The 17,905-nt window shown below is 33.2% G+C and overlaps 1 protein-coding gene across 2 annotated transcripts; it reads right to left on the bottom strand.

The window, feature by feature from the left end:
* Positions 1-2,330: 2,330 nt before the first annotated feature.
* Positions 2,331-17,228, bottom strand: LOC111782949 (probable cyclic nucleotide-gated ion channel 20, chloroplastic). Of its 2 annotated transcripts, XM_023663807.1 has the most exons (14): positions 16,997-17,228; positions 14,914-15,430; positions 12,294-12,494; positions 11,848-11,946; positions 9,756-9,893; positions 9,160-9,408; positions 7,451-7,711; positions 6,258-6,403; positions 4,979-5,056; positions 3,811-3,940; positions 3,378-3,630; positions 3,075-3,237; positions 2,756-2,816; positions 2,554-2,660 (listed from the first exon to the last, which is right to left on the bottom strand). In XM_023663807.1, the coding sequence occupies exons 2-13, from the start codon at positions 15,412-15,414 to the stop codon at positions 2,780-2,782; spliced, it is 2,256 nt and encodes a 751-aa protein (XP_023519575.1). In that variant the 5' UTR covers positions 15,415-15,430; positions 16,997-17,228; the 3' UTR covers positions 2,554-2,660; positions 2,756-2,779. The 2 variants fall into 2 exon arrangements, with proteins under 2 accessions (XP_023519574.1, XP_023519575.1); XM_023663806.1 differs by lacking the exon at positions 2,756-2,816 and having other exon boundaries at positions 2,331-2,660; positions 16,997-17,226.
* Between the last annotated feature and the right edge of the window lie 677 nt (positions 17,229-17,905).

The following is a 17,905-nucleotide window of genomic DNA, read 5'->3' as shown; positions in this document are numbered from 1 at the left end:
CCAATTACCCCATCAAACTCCCCAACTTTCAACATTTTTTCTCCTCAAACCCAATCATAAAATCCCATCTAATTATTATTATTATTATTATTAGTAAAAAAAAATTAAAAATTAAAAATTTAGGGAATGGATGGAAGTTATTAGATATTGTTGTTGGTGGCGCGGAGTGGACCAATCTGGGTTTGGTCCCTACATTTATAACACGTGGGGATGGCGTCACAAAACTTACAGCCGGTTGTGTTCTTCCCTTTCCTCTTTCACTTTTTCTTATTTCTCATTCAATTAAATTACAAATTTTGTGTTTATATAAATATAAAAATATATTAAAGTTTTTTTTTTTTAGTCCTTTTACTCTAAGCTTATAGGCTAATTAAGAGACCCCGGATAGAGTTTAAGACTTTTTCTTCTAGAGAAAGGAAATAGAGATTGAGACTTTGACCAAAGGCCGAGTATAGAATTTCAATATATAAGATAAGATATTGATTCAAACGTCATTTTTTTTTTAATTAATCTTTTTTTAATGATGTAAATTATCAATTTAAATAGAATTTAACTGGTTTAGATAAAAAAAAAAAAAAAAAAAAAAAAAAAAAAAAAANAAGGAAATTAAAAATTTAATTAGCATTAAAGGAATTGTGTTCCCGCGCTTTATGATAAAAGAACAATTTGGTCCCACTGGAGTGGTGTGTGTGCATGATGCACTCGATTGGTCCCCTTCCTCGTCCACTTGTAATTATATTTTGGCTGGACACATGCAGATAAATAAACTATTTTTCGGGTTTTTTTTTTTTTTTAATCAACAAAATTACCATTTGTAATCAAAATACAATTTGAATAAACTTTTAAGTTTTTATGATTGAATTACGAAGAAAAAATGTATATGGGTGTATGGAGTAATTTCAATTTTTTTTATTAGACATCTTCATCTTTATGATTATTTTCATGTTTTAGGTCTATTTTTTAAAAAAAATATTTAAAAAGTATTTTTAAAAACTTTAAAAAATAATTATGATTTCAATTGATTTGAAAGGTTGAAATTTACCCATGCAATTAAAAAAATCTACTTAGCCTTTTGAAATGTATTAATATTTATTTATTTATGTATTTATTATATGTCAACATATAAATAGTTGGGTATCAAGTAATTAATGGGAACTACAGGTAGAATAGTACAGATTTTATATAATAATAAAAACTAGATTAAAAAATAAAATATTAATTATTTAAAGAAACAACCCCTTAATTCTTCAAAATGGATCAAACTCGCAGTCAAAGAGTTCATAATCCAACCTTTTATTTTGAGTTGAGTTGTTGGGGTGTTCTTTTTTTCTTAATTTGCATAATAAACTTAAAAATATGGTAGTAATCGACCAAAAAAATTGTTAACCCATAAACGACCAAAAATTAACTTTTTATAATTTGAGGACCAAAAATTAACTTTTTATAATTTGAGTTGGGTAGTCCAAATTGATTGGATTCTATCGTCATTTGAACACCAAATTTTTTATTATTATTATTATTTTTTTTTTGTAATTAAAATATATGATTATGCATCTTTAGCGAGGATTTAAATGTAGTTTCCTTTAATGTGCAATGGCGTAGAGTAATTAATACAACATATTAATTAATATTGATATGGAAATGAAAAATATTTAAAAAATTATAGGAATAATTAAATAAATATAAATGTTGATTTAGTTGAATTCCCTTGCAATGAGGGTAAGAGGAATGAAGATAAGGAATTGCCTCACCTCAATAACCTTCTTCCAAATTGAGATGCCTACCAATTTATTTTCATTTAACACCCATTTTTTTAATGCTTCAATATAATTAGACCTTGCAACTACAATTAAAGGATTTATTTATTTATTTATTTTTGTACAATACAATTAATGGATAGTTATGAAGCTTATTAAATAAATAAAGAAATTAAAGTAGCTTATTATTATTATTGTTTATTTTTTAAGTACCATTACCACTAACTCCTATATATGTGCTTATTTTTGGATGTGGCTTTTTTAATATTTTTTCATGGATACTTTTGAAATTTATAGTTGTTTTCTATTTTTAAAAACTAAGCTTATAATGGTCAAATTTTATATTTTCTTTTTTTTAAAAAAAAATTTATTTTCTACTTTTTAAAAACCAAATTACATTCATCAATTCAATAATCTTAATTTTAGCTCCACAACCTCCTCCGTTACTAGCAAGTTTCAGTACCAAATATTCCATCATAACAACCAGCCTAACTTTTTCCTTAATAAATAAAATCTACTCACTTTTCATGCATTTACAGAACTGGCATAAGATAAATACATAATTTTAAAAAAGAATAAAAAGTTCAAAAAAATTTATTGAATTCAATGAGATTGTAATACTAACTTAAATCAATAAATGATACAATGTGAACATATATTTATTGACTATCAATGAAAGGATAAGGTTAACCAAAAACTAATAATAGGGACTAACAGCGATAGGAACTCAGGCTGATGGATGTACAAGGCAATTACCTTTTCTTTCCCCAAAAAAGAAAGCCTCCCTTGAGGAATTAGTAGTTAGAGTGGGAGGTTTGAGCTCGAGATAGACGCCTTTTCCTGTACCTCCAAGCTACTTGAATACGCGTTGCTGCTAGGTACCTCCAGTAGGGTGATTCATACCTGCCACAAATTGTATGTATGTTAGTTCGTACGATCAGCAGACAATTTGTCATTCAATACTGCATTTGTGAATAAGGCCGACTTCTTAAACATACACTGCCTTTCAGATTAGGGGATGTTCACATTTGGAGCGCGTCGCATGAAAATTTGAGTTCGCTGTTGTAAAGATTTTCCATATTAAGGTTTTGAGGCTTTAAACATTTGAATAGAAAGCAGAGCCTATGGTTAACCTTTAGATAGAAAAGTAATTGCACAAATAAACAGGGAATTCTCTTCTGAGGCAAGATAACTGGAAGGGAACTATTTTTTTTTTTTTTTTTTTTTTTTTTTTTTTTTTTTTTTTTNGGAATTCCAAACAGAAATGAGATACTAAAAGTAGAAACTCAAAAAACTTCCGACGTTTATAAAGATTACCTTATGGCTCCTTGAACACGTGGGTTTCGCAGGAATCTAGAAAACATACTGGTCACTTCTTCAAGGTCTGCAGCCCGGAGAGAAAATGCTTCAACATTCGTCGAGCATTTTACTGTCCGGTTGCTGACCAATTTTTGTGCTGGAATTAGATGTCGCTTCATATCTGTAATAAGATCATATATGGTAAAACTGGGCCTATCGCACTCGATTTTAGACATCTTATAATGAAGCAACTGAAAGTTGAGAACCATGAGAACAAACCCACCAATGCAAGCGTAGAACACGAATTGAGAGTACAAGTACCTCTGTTTATGGAGGAATGCTCAAGACACCATGTTAGAAGTTCCTCGCCGCAGACATCTCCTTCAGATAAGGGAACCACAATCCCGTTCCCATCTACACGGCTCTCCATTTTCCCCCGTACAATGAAAACCATCTTCTCAATGATATCTCCAGCAGTAAAAATTTCACTTCCTTCTATGTATGTCCTTTGTCGCAGTCTCTCACGTATTGCATCTAAAATAGGTTCATAGTTCATCAGTGCAAAAATGCGCACCTGAGCCAAATTTTCAAAATGTTGTCACATCAGTTCAAATCCACAATCCGTTATAATATTACTAAGCTCAGTGTCATTGAATTTCCGACAGACAACAAATATGCAACATGTGGAGTAGCATTTGAGGGTAAAACATAATATTACTATATTTTTTATATCAGTAAAAATAAAATTACCCACCTTGTTGACAAATCTAAAGAGATGTCGTCTTATGTTTCTTTGTAGGTCCTCAGGCAGATTTTCGAAAATCCTCTCTTCATTTACGCCTCTTGTAGAAGCCCAATTGTACCTTTCAGCCTGTCGTACTTTCCTATACAAAGGGAAATAATAAGGGTCATTTGAAACAATTGCTAGGATATGCAGGATCATAACTCATTAACGATGAAGTGCCAACTTTTTCAGTCAGGATAAGAATAAATTTGACATGTTAAAAAATGTATAATGAATTCACTCAAACATTGAATAGTCAAATTTTCTTCAAAATTGATATTCCACACATCTAACTTTTTCAAATTATGGTAGGCAATTCTTTATAGTCCACATACGGTCACGAAAAACAATCTTGTATGGAAACTGTTTCAAAGCACTCTTCCTTTTTTGTTTTCAAAACTATTTTTAAGAACGATAACCAAGTGATTTTGAATGGTTAAGGCAAAATGGTCCGCTTGAGATCATTAGTTCATTAGCCACATCCTATGTAGATATATATTTTAAATGATGAATAATTTCCAATTATCCTTAAAAAAAACGGGTTATCCATAAAAATAAACCTAAAATGAAATAAGAGAAAATGTTTTTCCCCGAAGTTCTATTCTAAAAAACAGAAAAATATGTTTTAAAAAAACTACCAAATAGCCTCTATATCTTTAGAAAATAGGTTGCAACTGTGCACTGGAAGAAAAGAATTCTAGTGTCGGCGAGAGTGGCAAAGTACACAAATAATGTGAAGTAGAGTGAGAAACAGAATCTTGGCTGGAGATTTTAAGAGAAAACAAAGGAAAATTAAGGTTTGGTTAAAGCATTTATGCTCACAGTAACCCAATCATAACTAAAATAGACATAAAAATGTCAATATAAGCATAGCTCATCAGTTAAAATATCTACTCTTTTCTTTAAAGTTGGAAGTTCAAATTCTACCCTAAAAAGAGTTATAGAAAACAGAAAATAAATAGTAAAAATTGACAAGATTCCAACTCTAAAATTTTAAATTTAAATAAGAAGTGTTGTAGAAACTTAATTGACCACAAGACCACATAGGAAACTGTATAATTTAATTAAGACGAGGAAGTTATCACAACAGGTCTCGTATAACTGCCCTCAATTATTAGAAATGATAAAGTAACCGCACCTTCTTAAACTCTCTGGCAAGCGACGATGCTCCATCCACTGCTCAACATCACGGCGTCTTAATGACATTTCTAACCTCCTGGAGAGAAGAAAAAAATAATTGGTTCCGTTAATAGATAATACTTGAGGCAAAAGCAAGAAATTTAGATTTCGAGAAAGAAAAAAAGAAGTGCGTCTATCTTTGCTCGTAGGGAGTAAACACGGTTAATCTGAAAAAAAAATAAATGCGAAAGGTTTGTTGTTTTCCAAATCAATTTTCTGTTTCATTTCCAAGAACTTCGCTATTTAATAGGCACAATCCTTGATCTCTACTCCAACGTATGTATACTCTACGGTACTAGTATAAAAAGAATTTGACTAAATTTAACAACTCTTTCTTACTCACTATTCCTATGTTTGGATCTTTTTTAGAAAAAGCTTGAGGGACCCATGACGACTGGATTGACGATAATTTGGTGAGATGGACCTTAACCAAGGTGTGTGTAGGAAGTTTTGGAAGCTTGAAGGATAAGGGCTTTCTCCTACAAATATCTCTTCAAATTTCTGACTAAGTTGAGCTCTACCATTCGCAAGATAGCCCTTGGAAGGAATTATCCCAGAAACGTTAGCTTCTTCCTTTGGTATTTGTCCATCATGAGTTTGAATACAAACAGCAGGATTCAAAGGAGATCCATTTCTCATCTTTCCTCTCATATTGTGTGTATCAGTATGGTGCAACAATTGAATTCTTCACTTCTTTGTGATTTTTTAAAATGTAAGACAAAGCTCTCGTTGCGAGAAAATGAAACAAAAAAAAAAATACAAAGGGCATACCAAAAGACTGCTCACCAATAGAGGCCAAACAACTTACAACTTACAACTTACAACACAGAAGAATTTTCTTGTAATATCTGGCTTGAGAGGAACTTAAGAGCGTCTGAGTATAAATGCAGGTTTTCTGATTCAATGAATTTGGCACTAAAGGGCCTCTTTCATAGTGCCAAATCCATAGATGTAAGGCTATTATCGAAGCTTATAAAAATTTAGGGGTATTTTTTTAGACAAAGTGCTAAGTCAAGGGTATTCTATTAATTCAGTTCTAGGAGATGTGAGATTTATATAATTGTTAGATGAAACCCGATAATTACTGTTAACTTAGTCCATAAGGTAACAAACCTTCTTAGATTTAGGCTACTTATACATGTTTACAATTTGATCCTACTCAACTTTGAACTCTTACCTACCTCCTCCCTTTGATATTTGTAAATATTGCGAAAAATAGCCTTAGAGCCAATCCTTACCTTCTTCCAAGAGCCTGAAGAAAAATCTGCATATTCCCGATGAGAAGAGCAAACAGCAATAGACCAAGCCCAATAATACCCATAGTGAAAAGGACTTCATAGACATAATAGCTTGGAACTTGGTTTCCGGCCAGAGTACTGATTTGCTGCATAACACAATTGAAACCACAAATGTCAAGGGGTGGTACCTGTATTCCTTTTAAAGATTACATAAAAGAGAATCCAATTTAAAATATAGTCCCCCGTGTCATTAGCTGATAAATCTTAATCGCTAATTCATCTTTTGCCAAGAGATTATAGATATGAAATATTAAAAAGAAAATAATAATAAACCAAAAAGATAGGAATTCGTTAGGACTATGGATTTTTTTTTGTTTTTTTTTTAAGAGACAATTTCATAAATGTTTGAAATTTACTAAAGGGATGTATTATCCACGATGCTTATAAAAGACCTTCCCAATTTACGAGGGAGGTATGTCTATAGAAAGCAAAAGTATTAGATAATTTACACAAAGAAACAGCGTGGTAAATAACATTTTTGAAGAATCTACTGTAAGCTTTTCTTTGATTTCATTTTACCATAGATTCCAAAAAAAGCCATAATAAAATTTACCATAGGAGAGCTTATTCTTGAAAGGATGGTACATTAAAGTCAGGTGCAATAAGTCCTTAACCTCCTTAGGAAAAGTGAGACGTGATCCGAAAATATTGAGAATTTATGTCTAGAAATTTTAAGTATATGTGCACTATATAAACAGATGGTTTTGAGATTCGTTGTCTTTATCGGCACTTGAGAAACATAAATCAGGACTTGTCTAATGAATGAATGAATGGATGAATTTTTATTTTTGTTTTTTTGGAATATCAATCACAGAATAGAAACCATAAAAAAAAAAAAAAAAAAAAAAAAAAAAAAAANCCTCTTAATTAGGGGACTACTTCTCTCAATAATCCTTAACAGGAATAAGAATGAGCACGAAGATACGGAATATATATCAAACCAGGTATGCATATATCAAACAAACCAGTAATGCAATTACAATTTGGTTAACCCTCCCCTATTCAATAAAATATTGGCACCATGATGTACAAATTCCAGATGCTGAACGACTTCAAAAGGTCGGATTTAGAGAGAATATGATCATTGCTAAATCAATGTCAAAATTCCAAGGTCAAAAAATGGTGAGAAATACCTGGAATCCCCAAAACAATGAGTAAGTATATCTCGTGAGTAAATTGCTTTCTGTAGTAAGATTTACAGCCTGAAGGTAGATTCCATAATCAAAACCTTCTTTAGCAAAACATGCCGTAGCATTCTCATTACTTTTCCACTGATCTCGCCGTAAATCCTGAATGTCATATCCAGCTTCGTCCCCATGCCCACAATCTATATATTCTAAGCAGAACGTACTTCCAGTGCGATTGCAGGCATCCCGAAAACATCGATTCACCCCCTGGATAACAACATAGAATGATTCAAGAAAAGAGAAATGTAGTTCATGTAAAAAATGACAGCTTACATGTTTGAAATGAACCTATTATTCTGAGTAGGAATTTAAACAACAGCATGACCGTAGAGAGACAGGGGTACCTTTGCTATTGGAACCATGTAACTATTAGATACTCATAAATAATAGGGAAAAGAAAATCCATTTTACTCAAACTAGGCAAAATGTATCAAATTGGACTATAGACGTATAAGTATTGCAATCATCGACTTAAATTAGAACAAGTGTTGCAATCTTAACCTTCTAATAGACTTTTATTTGAAAACCCATCAAAAAAATTGTTGCATGTGTGTTCAATGAATTATGAACAGACATGTACAAAATTGATGGGCCTTCAAAGAAAGATGACACAAAAATTAATTTTCTGTTGAAATTTTTTATTCTTGCGAGATTTTTCCTTTCAGTTTGAATGTTAAGCATTAACAGGCTTAACTTATGCTACACTTGATTGTCATTGAAATTAGATAATTGAGAGACTTTATACATTGTTTTAGGTTCAAATAAGTCAGTGAATGTAGCAAAAGTGAACAAAAGCGCAATAATTGTATAAGCGTAGAGTTCAAATTAATGAAATAAAAAGTTAAGGATGAATATTAACATTGCCAAGTTTATAAGTAAAAGTTTATCTTTTCACTAAAGATTTATTTTTTTGAACAAGAAACAACTTTTCATTGGTAATATGAAAAGGAAATATTAAAAAAAAAAAAACGAACTCTTGAAGGAGTGAGACGGAAAAGAAAGAAAGAGAGAAAAAAAAAAAAAAAAACTTAACTAGGAGCACTATAACCGCGAAAAATATATAAAGAAAATCAGAAACAATGAGCGAACAAACAAAAGGATCTAGGGATAGTAGCACTAAGAAATCACAAGTCCCCAACCAAACACCCCCAAAATAAAACTCCTTGAGGAAAAATCCATGACAAAATCCGGCAGAGTCAGCCAAAGGAGAGAAAGCAGCACATAGAAAACCATTTAGGAAGCTTCCAAAGATGCATGATAGATGCAATGTGACTGTGTTAGGATCCTAACAACACGAAACACAAAATAGAACTATATTGCAATATCAAAAGTAGAGAGAGCTACATCCCTCTCCAAGTCCCACATTGGACAACCTCCAAAATAATCCTCCTCTAAGATCCCTAATTTCCCCGTGACCCCTGACTAATTACCACTATGCCTTTACTAATATTCTATTCATATTTCCAACATATCACCTATAAGTACTCTGACAGAGTGTTTTAACTTAAAACTAGGGGGGGGGGGGGGAAATGAAANTCACAGTAAAAATTTTTCAATGACTGCAGGAAAAACTGCGAGAAAAAGGGATACCGTTTGCTATTAAAAAAAATTAGAAGATGTGAAATGAAGCATATCAAAAGAGATAGGAAGTCCACCTGAAGCCCAAAGAGATACCAGAGAGACCCAACAATATGACCAGCCAACATAAAGGTGAGAAGATTGATGACAAAATTTGCCCATGCTGTCTCAAAAACAAAGCCACTTGGAGACTGACCAGCAAGAAGAGGTAGAAACCTGTACAGTCTGGGAATATATTGAGCCATAACTGCAGTGCGTAACAGATTTTTTGCATGATTTGCTCCAGATGTCCCCAAAGAGTTTGGCAGGATTAGAAAAACTATTATCTGAGAGAGAGAGAGAGAGAAATTTCACATTTTCTGGATACTGATACGTCCAGACATCTTGCATAACATAATAATAACATTGAACCAGTTAGCTAATGGTTAGTAATGCTAAATTAGAAAGAAAGAAAAAATCATTCACAACCATAAGAAAGACATTCGAATATATATCAAGGGCATCTCTGAAATTTAGAATTCAGAAAACCAGGATATTCTACAAGAACTTGAGATTTCAGGAAAATGTTGGTTATCGAACTGCACAATTTTGGTGACCTCAAATTTTTCTACACAAAATGTGGATTAGTTGAGCAGGTGTCTGCCCGTGTGAGCCAGGGGATGGGGCAGCGTACCTGAGGCAGCGGTAAAACAACAAGCACATCTATAAAAAAATTTCCTTTAAGGTAGTTCTTAGCAATTTTCTTCGGATGGTCAACTAATTCGCCTGCTCCAACAACTCTGGTTTCTGGTGCCACGTAAGCCAACCTAAACTGGAAGTAATTAAAGACGTCAAATTTTGTAGTTAGAGATTGATCTAGAAAACAAACGATTGTACGAAATTGTCTACCTAGTCTGAATTTCTAGATTATGCATCTAAATCAGATTTGATTGTTTCTTTATCCAGGGTTTCATCCTCTTTTATGTTCTTTTGTGTTACCTCCCTTATCATGGACCTATTCAACTATTCAATGACTCTATGAAGTTTGACCTCTATAGGAGATATGGTTGACATGTTTCTTTTTATTAATGGAAATTGGAAAAGGAAAATATATAATTACCATATTAAGAAAAAAAATCTTAGAGAAACATTTTTGAACAGTTTTGACAACTCAATAAATTTAATAATATCCAATGTAGTAGTTTCTTGTTGACTTGAGCATAATTTAAGTAGTCAGACATCAATGCCTCCATCATGGATCATAGGTTTAAATTCACTCATATGTAATGTTCTACTAAGAAAATGACACTGGCCCTTTCATTAATAATGTTACAAATTATATCCCACTTGAGGTCTCACAAAGATAAAATATGATTGTCATATATATATGATTTAATATACATTTGCATTAAAAGGATAAAAGAATTCAATATACGACAGTTAATTCATCTTCAATCTAAAAAAATATAAAAGGAAAAAAGATGTGATACAAATCCTATTTTGGTCTAAGAATTTTTGCACTTATTCTATTTTGAGCCATAAACATTCAAACATTCAAACTGCAGATAAAAAACCACCTTAGTCCTCATCATTAATTTTTAATAAATTAATTAACAAACATAACATGGTCACATCGTCCGTTCACTTAGTCAATAATGTGTACATGGATAAGTGGAGTAGGTTAGATATTGGCTTTCCCAACAGCTTTAGGTTCTTATTAAACACTAAATGAAACAATAACGATAAAAATTAAAATAGTTTTTTTAAGTAAAGTTTTAAGAAATAAAGCTAAACGTTTAAATTTGGAAAAACTGCACTAGAACATCTGAAAATTTAGGGACCGTAAAATAAAGAAAATGGAAATTCAAACAGAAAAGGTAGTATTTAAACTAAAATTTGCAAATATATCTTGTCCATGAATTACCTCTAGTTCTACATTAGTATAAAACATTATAATAAGCAAGAAATATCACTAGCAATTATGTGTTGAGGATTATTGGGATTGGGAGTGTCCCACATTGGTTAATTTAATGGAAGATCATGGGTTTATAAGTGAGGAATACTATCTCCATTGGTATGAGGCCTTTTGGGGAAGCCCAAAGCAAAGCCATGGTCTAACATGGTATCAGAGTCATGCCCTAAACTTAACCATGCCAATAGAATCCTCAAATATCGAACAAAGAATGGCGAGCCTCGAAGGTGTAGTCAAAAGTGACTAAAGTGTCGAACAAATGGTGTACTTTGTTCGAGGGCTCCAGAGAAAGGAGTCGAGCCTCAATTAAGGGGAGGCTATTCGAGAGCTCCATAAGCCTCAGGGGAGGCTTATAGTGTGCTTCGTTCGAGGGGAGGATTAAGGGGATTATTGGGATTGGGAGTGTCCCACATTGGTTAATTTAGTGGAAGATCATGGGTTTATAAGTGACGAATACTATCTCCATTGGTATGAGGCCTTTTGGGGAAGCCCAAAGCAAAGCCATGAGAGCTTATGCTCAAAGTGGACAATATCATACCATTGTGGAGAGTCGTGATTCCTAACATTATTGAGAAAATATTCTTTCCCAATAAAAAACAACTTTTTATTGATAGATAAAAATTTGATAAATATATTACTTTATCACAGGTAAACAATGAATAAGAAGGTTCATATCAACAGATAGCAAACACAAGATCGCATGTTTTATTTCCTTCTAGCTATGTAATCGATAAATATATTACCTTATCACATGTAAACAACGAATAAATTATGTCTTAATTAAAATTCAGATGGAAGAAAAATAAACAGCTACCTGGAGAAGCATGTGTAGGAAATAGACAAAATCGGTCATGCTTCGGAAAACCACCAATGTTGTGGTCATCGGCCAATTAATAAATATACACTTCTTAACCTGCACGAGTAACTTAAACAATTTGTTAAGAGTAAATGGTACATGCGATGGTAGAATCATTAGGTCATGGATTTTTTATTTTTAAAAAGTTCACGGATTCGATAAACAGCATTGAATAAAAAGAAAATCTATTACTGTATTTAAGAGACAAAATGTATCCCTCAGAAAAACTAAAAAAATAAGAAACAAAAAGTAAATATGTCAAAAAGAGAATAGATCAATATTAGCTGTTTTCTTTTTAAAGGAAAAAAGGAGGTGAGGGGATTTTAACTCCCTCATAATCCAACCAAAAATACTTATAGATTTCAATGATTGGAGAAAAAGGAAGAAAAGGAAGAAAGCCATACAAAGTGGACAGCAAGCACGAAGAAAAATAACGGGTCCAAGAAGATCGCCAGTAAGCAAGAAATAACAAAAAACTTGTTCCATTGCTGAACAACTTTTGCATGAGGATTCATAACTCCAGGAATATACGGAAGCAAGAAGCACCAGACAGACCGAAACTTCACTGCCCAACCTTTCCCTTCTCCGTAGAGATCCTTGTGAAACTGAACAAACAGAACGAGCACGTGTAAGGATGAACAAACAGAACGAGCACGTGTAAGGATTGATCGATTCATTTCAAGTTTTAGAACATGTTGCTGAACCTTTCAACTTTAAAAAAACATCATAGAAGATGATTTATTTATCGAATAGTTCAATGTTAAATTACCACTGAATTCAAAAGTTTAAGCTGATGAGTTATAGTAAGTTAATATTTTATCATTACTTAACACTTTATCATCCTTCACGACTACCGTGTACATCAAATAACCACGCCAACTTGTGTGCAAGTCTGTAAGCATTCAGAAAAGCAACATGATTTGAACTGCAGTTATGTACATACCAAATTAAAATACTTGATGAGATAAATGTAAATAGCACAACTTAAACCTAAAAAGAACAATTACCAAGTACATTCATGTGGTTTGAATAATTACATTTATGGCCATTGTTTTAGCATTCAAGAAATTGATACCACACTTGCTTAGTTAGCATTCCAAAGTAAGAAGTCATTGAAGCCTCAAATTTCTACTTGAACGGAAAATAGGAAGGATAGGTAACCAAATATACGCTGCAAACTTATTCGCATGGGACAAACTATACAAAACAGGGAGGGAAAACATGGAGGCAGATGTTTTATCTTGAATACCACTATAAGTTGACTATTTTCTCTATAAAAAATAGCCAAAGTGAATTTGCAAGAATTACTAGACAAATTGAGAAGAATAACACCTCATCAAGAGTCAAGGTAGCCTTGGACTAGCTGAAGGAACAGATACATAGAGAGACTGCTCACTTTCCAATGGAATCTCACACCATTACATGTACATTATCACATTCTACCTATCACTCTCCTTTTTTGTTGCAAGAATTCCACCGCAGTCCTATTGTGGGTCACTTGAGAGAATCTTGGAAATGTATCGTGTTTGGCACATAAAAATATGTAATAAAGGAGTTTGTTAGACAGCATACGTGTGCAAACAAAGGAAATAGCTGACTACTTCCTCTCCTAGTTTATTCCATCCACTACCCATATCTGTCATATTTGGGAGGATATGATATATCCATAAGCTTCAGTCAGGATTTCGCTATATTTGAAGGAGGTGATACTAACCTGGTAACAGTAACAACCCAAACAAATATTGCCATTTCTAACCACTTGAACATCCATTCACTGCCAAGGGAGTAGCCACCAAAATAAATAAATAAGTGAATAAAAAACCTATATGTTTACCAATGACCATGGCGACGGATGAAGACTGCATTTTCACTGACCTATACGACATCTACCTCCAGCAAAGCACATACCATTGTCCTTAAACTAATGAGCAATGCAAAATGGTATGGGTATCTCGGTATCTATCTATGTTGTTTCACTACGTACAAACTGAACTGGTGAAATAGGTGGAGTTGGGTGCAATACCTTTACCACACTGCTATTAACCACTCCTTCCGTTGTACGTTTGCTCATCATTGTCAATGAAAAATAACTTGTGCCAAACCATATGAACTAGGAAGGCTCAATTATGAAAAGGTGACCAAGTGCTAACTTGTTGTCTTGGAGACTTAATATTAATTCAGAAGAGGCTGAATCCAACAAGTTATGTTGGAGTTCAAACAGTCAAGTATCTTCACGTCAGAAGTTTTTCTTGAGATTCTTGCTAAATGGACCTGGTATCCTCAACTAGAAGTTGGCTAATATGACTCAGAAGTCCATAATGCATCACAACATAAGGATTGATGCAATCAACAAAATTTAAAAATCCATCTTAGGTACTACATAAACCCCCAATGGACATTGTTCTCTTACAAGGAAGGTTTGAGAAGAATACTATGCTTGTTTTTACTTCTCCTTGACCATGACCGCTGTTGCATCAACTTTTCGTTACAACTGATGCACGAGATTAGGCATGCATCAATAGTTTCCTTAATGTTTAAAAAAATCGAAATATTTTTTTAAATAAGAGTCACAAAGCTTTCAGTACCTAAAAGGAGGAACACAAGATGGAAGGAGATAAGCATCTCCTCCCGAACTATCAATTGACCTCCTTCCAGATTGATTACGGAGTAGGGAAAATAGCAAAGTCGTGTAATTTTGACCAAGAAGAGGCAGTATGCTTTACAACCTCTCAAAAAGTACAAAAATAACCTGATAGTTAAATAAATAAGTTAGCCTGCGTTTGATAAGATAAACGAATACACATGAAGAGACGTTATTTGGACTCCATGCAGAAATTTTACATTAAAGAAACTATGAGCACCGACGAAGACTCCCTTAAATCCTGCAAGCATGAGTTAAACGAGATATTCATAAATAGGTAAGAAACTAACAATTCTATCATGTAAATCCTGAGGCTAATAAGAATAGCTGTGCGCGCATGATGTGTAAAAATAATCCATTGGTCTTTGAGGGAGAGAAAATACCTCAGGGTCAAATATGCCTCTCATTCTTGAGCTTTTCTGTTGCGATGCTTTGGAATTATATGTTGGGCATGTTATACAGAAAGGATCATTGCACACTCCCAGCTGGCCAGACTTTATTAAGTGTTCATTTCTGCCAGCATAGTGATGAATGGCCCAATCAGGCTCGTCATTCGTCTTGAAAGAAGGAAATTTGTCTGTCAATGGCTCTGCAGTTTTGCTTTCAGTCACACCTGGACTTGACTGTGAAGATTTTTCAGGTTTACGGCGAGTATATTTTGAACCACTCTCTAGGAATGGACTTTTTCTTTCAATTCGTAAGGGACCAGTATAACCAACAAGCTTTGCATCACTGACATATATCCCAGAAGAAGTTGGAATTGATAGCGATGAACTCCGGGCCAATGATGCATACGAAGGAAAATAAGAACCCAGTTGTTCATCTAACAATGGTGGACCAGTGTCTGATAGCATCGGTGTATCGTCTTTTTCAAAGGAAGCCATTTCTAAGTATCTAGGCCTAGGATTAGAGAACTGAACAAATTAAAAACGAAATAATTGCTCAAAAGGAAAAGAGTGAGAAGTGCACAAGAAACATCATTTTTTCCCATGATATGACAAACACAAATCATTAGTCTGAACTGAATAAAATCTCCATGATGCGGGACTTAAGTTGACTTCCTCTGCTTATAAATTAGTGATATCGGGGCGCAATAAAGCGCCATATAACCAGAAGCAACAACATCAATCAATTTGAAGCAACTAAACAGATATCTCATAAGAAAAGAAAGGAAGCAATGTTCCATATGGAGTTCAGATTATAGATGATGAATAGAATGCCCATTTCCCTCTGGAGTGCCAATGATAAGGAAAAACATAATTCGGAAATAAGCACGTCTTGAACATCTGTAGATCAACATTAAATTCCCACGGCAGCATAAAAATACTAAACACTGTCTGATTCTCGTTTACTGAAAATAAATCTATGTACATAAAATTTTAATAAGCAAACGGTTATTACATGGACAAAAACAAATTACGAGATATTTGCGCACCTAGAATGCGACTAGGCAAAAGAAATACCAAAATCTAAAGATTTTACTATTTTAGACTAATTGTAATCCAATCACAAATATCAACAATTTTTTTCTCGTTTCTTTCCAAACAATTCATCAAAATAGAGCTCGAAATGCACTATTCCAAAAAAAAAAAAAAACAATCTCATTTGGAGACAGAATACACATTCCTCAGAAAAGACCGGCAAGCATCAAATAAAATACAATGAAAATTTGCTACCACTTGTTCGACATTTCATGTATTACTCCCTCCCCTTTATATACCATGGAAATTTACCATCACTGACTCGACATTTCACGTTTTACTTCATCTATTCCTAAACTGTGAACTTTTAATATCACCAACTCAACAATTCTGACATTCAGCTAGATCTAATAACTGTAAGTAAAATTCTTTTTTTTTTTCTTTTTTTTTTTTTTAATGTTGCTGGCTACTGAAGTAATTCAATTTTTCTTGCTCCTATTAATAGAGCTCCAAAGATGGAGAATGACTAATATTTTTTAGTTTTTGGATTGAGAAATCTATTTGGCCTTACTAATTGTTTTTTTTTTTTTTTTTTTTTTTTCCTTTAATTACTGAAGTTGAATGAAAATCAGCGTGCAGGCCCTTCATAAAAAGTAAATCCAACGAACACTACTGGATATATCAGAACGGCGAAGAAGGAATTACGGAAAGCTGTAAATATCAGACAGAGAGCGCGCTGAAGGCATTCGTGTGTGTGCGTGTGGCGCGCGCCTATATCAGACAGGAAAGATCGAAAGAGAAAGAAGCAGATGAAAAAGTAAGAAAGCAATTGCAACTGCAAATATGTTCTTCTAGTTTCTTTTCTCAGTTCATATGTTGTTTGTATATACTATAAGAAGCTGAATTGAGGAAGAGAAATAAGCAATTCGACCATTGCGGTGCTCAAAAAGCATCAGTAGGAATCCAAGAAGCCATCAAAAGTAAAATTACAGAAAAACAGAAAAAGAAACTGAAGAAAAGAAAAGCTGGAGAGGAGAAGGCAAACCTGAGACTGAGAGAGATGCAGAAGGTTACTACTTAGAACTGGATTCTTAAGCGAAATCCATGGCAGCAGAGAGAAGAAGAAAGTGAAAGTGTGAAGAGATGAAGAAGCCGGCAACTGCATTGTGAGAGAGGATATTGTATAGTACAAGAGCTGACCGAGGCAAAGCAGCGACTGCGAAGACTTTGAACGTTCTCATGCTTAATCTATTATCCATCCAAGGAGCCTTCCGTCAACGTTCCTACGCCTCGTCCACAGTCGACGCCCATTGGTCCTTTGCATAAATACCATCACCGTTCTCTTCGCGGGATTAAAATTAAATAACTCCCTAATACCAATTTTTTTTTTTCTTTTTTCTTTTTTAAAATAACTCCTGCGCCCGCCTGCCTGCCTGCACTTGGAATTCTATTTTGTCCACTTCTTTTAATATATTTAACTTTACCCAAGTTTAATTTCTTTTATTCTCTGTCCAAACTTTATTAAAATTTTAAAAAAATTAAATAGTTATAAAAGACTTTTGTGTTATAAAATAATGCCTTGAAACCAATAAAATTGGATGAAAGCTAAATAATATAAAACAACCAGGAACCAGAAGAGTTGGAGTAACATATATCTTTTGATTCAGCACGTTAAATCTAGTTATACTTGCTTGCTTACATGTACTACTTATTTTATCGTTTTTTAGCCAACGTGCTATCTATTTTTTCTAGAAAAGTAAAAAAAAAATTGAGATGACACTAAATTATGAAATAGACCATTATTTCATGAATAGATATTGATTATTAGGTGTATCATAACTAAAGTTTTAATATCTATACTCATGGAATAAGCTAACGTGTTATAAAAGTATAATGAAAGTTGATTTTTTTTTTTTTTTTTTAAAAGTTAAACAACACGGGAATTTGGGAGATT

The sequence above is a fragment of the Cucurbita pepo genome, chromosome LG20, assembly GCF_002806865.2.
Source record: "Cucurbita pepo subsp. pepo cultivar mu-cu-16 chromosome LG20, ASM280686v2, whole genome shotgun sequence".
Classification (NCBI taxonomy): domain Eukaryota; kingdom Viridiplantae; phylum Streptophyta; class Magnoliopsida; order Cucurbitales; family Cucurbitaceae; genus Cucurbita; species Cucurbita pepo.
Note: the sequence above shows the minus strand (reverse complement) of the source record. Positions and strands in the feature narration are given on the sequence as shown.

Bases quoted from the DNA above. Each gene is read 5' to 3' on its own strand.
- LOC111782949 (XM_023663806.1), bottom strand. From the start codon at position 15,414: ATGGCTTCCTTTGAAAAAGACGATACACCGATGCTATCAGACACTGGT. The intron at 9,894-11,847 runs GTAGCTGTTTAT...AATTACTTCCAG, and splicing joins TCCTACACATGCTTCTCCAG to TTTAGGTTGGCTTACGTGGC. The intron at 5,057-6,257 runs GTAAGGATTGGC...TCTTCTCTCCAG, and splicing joins CTTCAGGCTCTTGGAAGAAG to GAGGTTAGAAATGTCATTAA.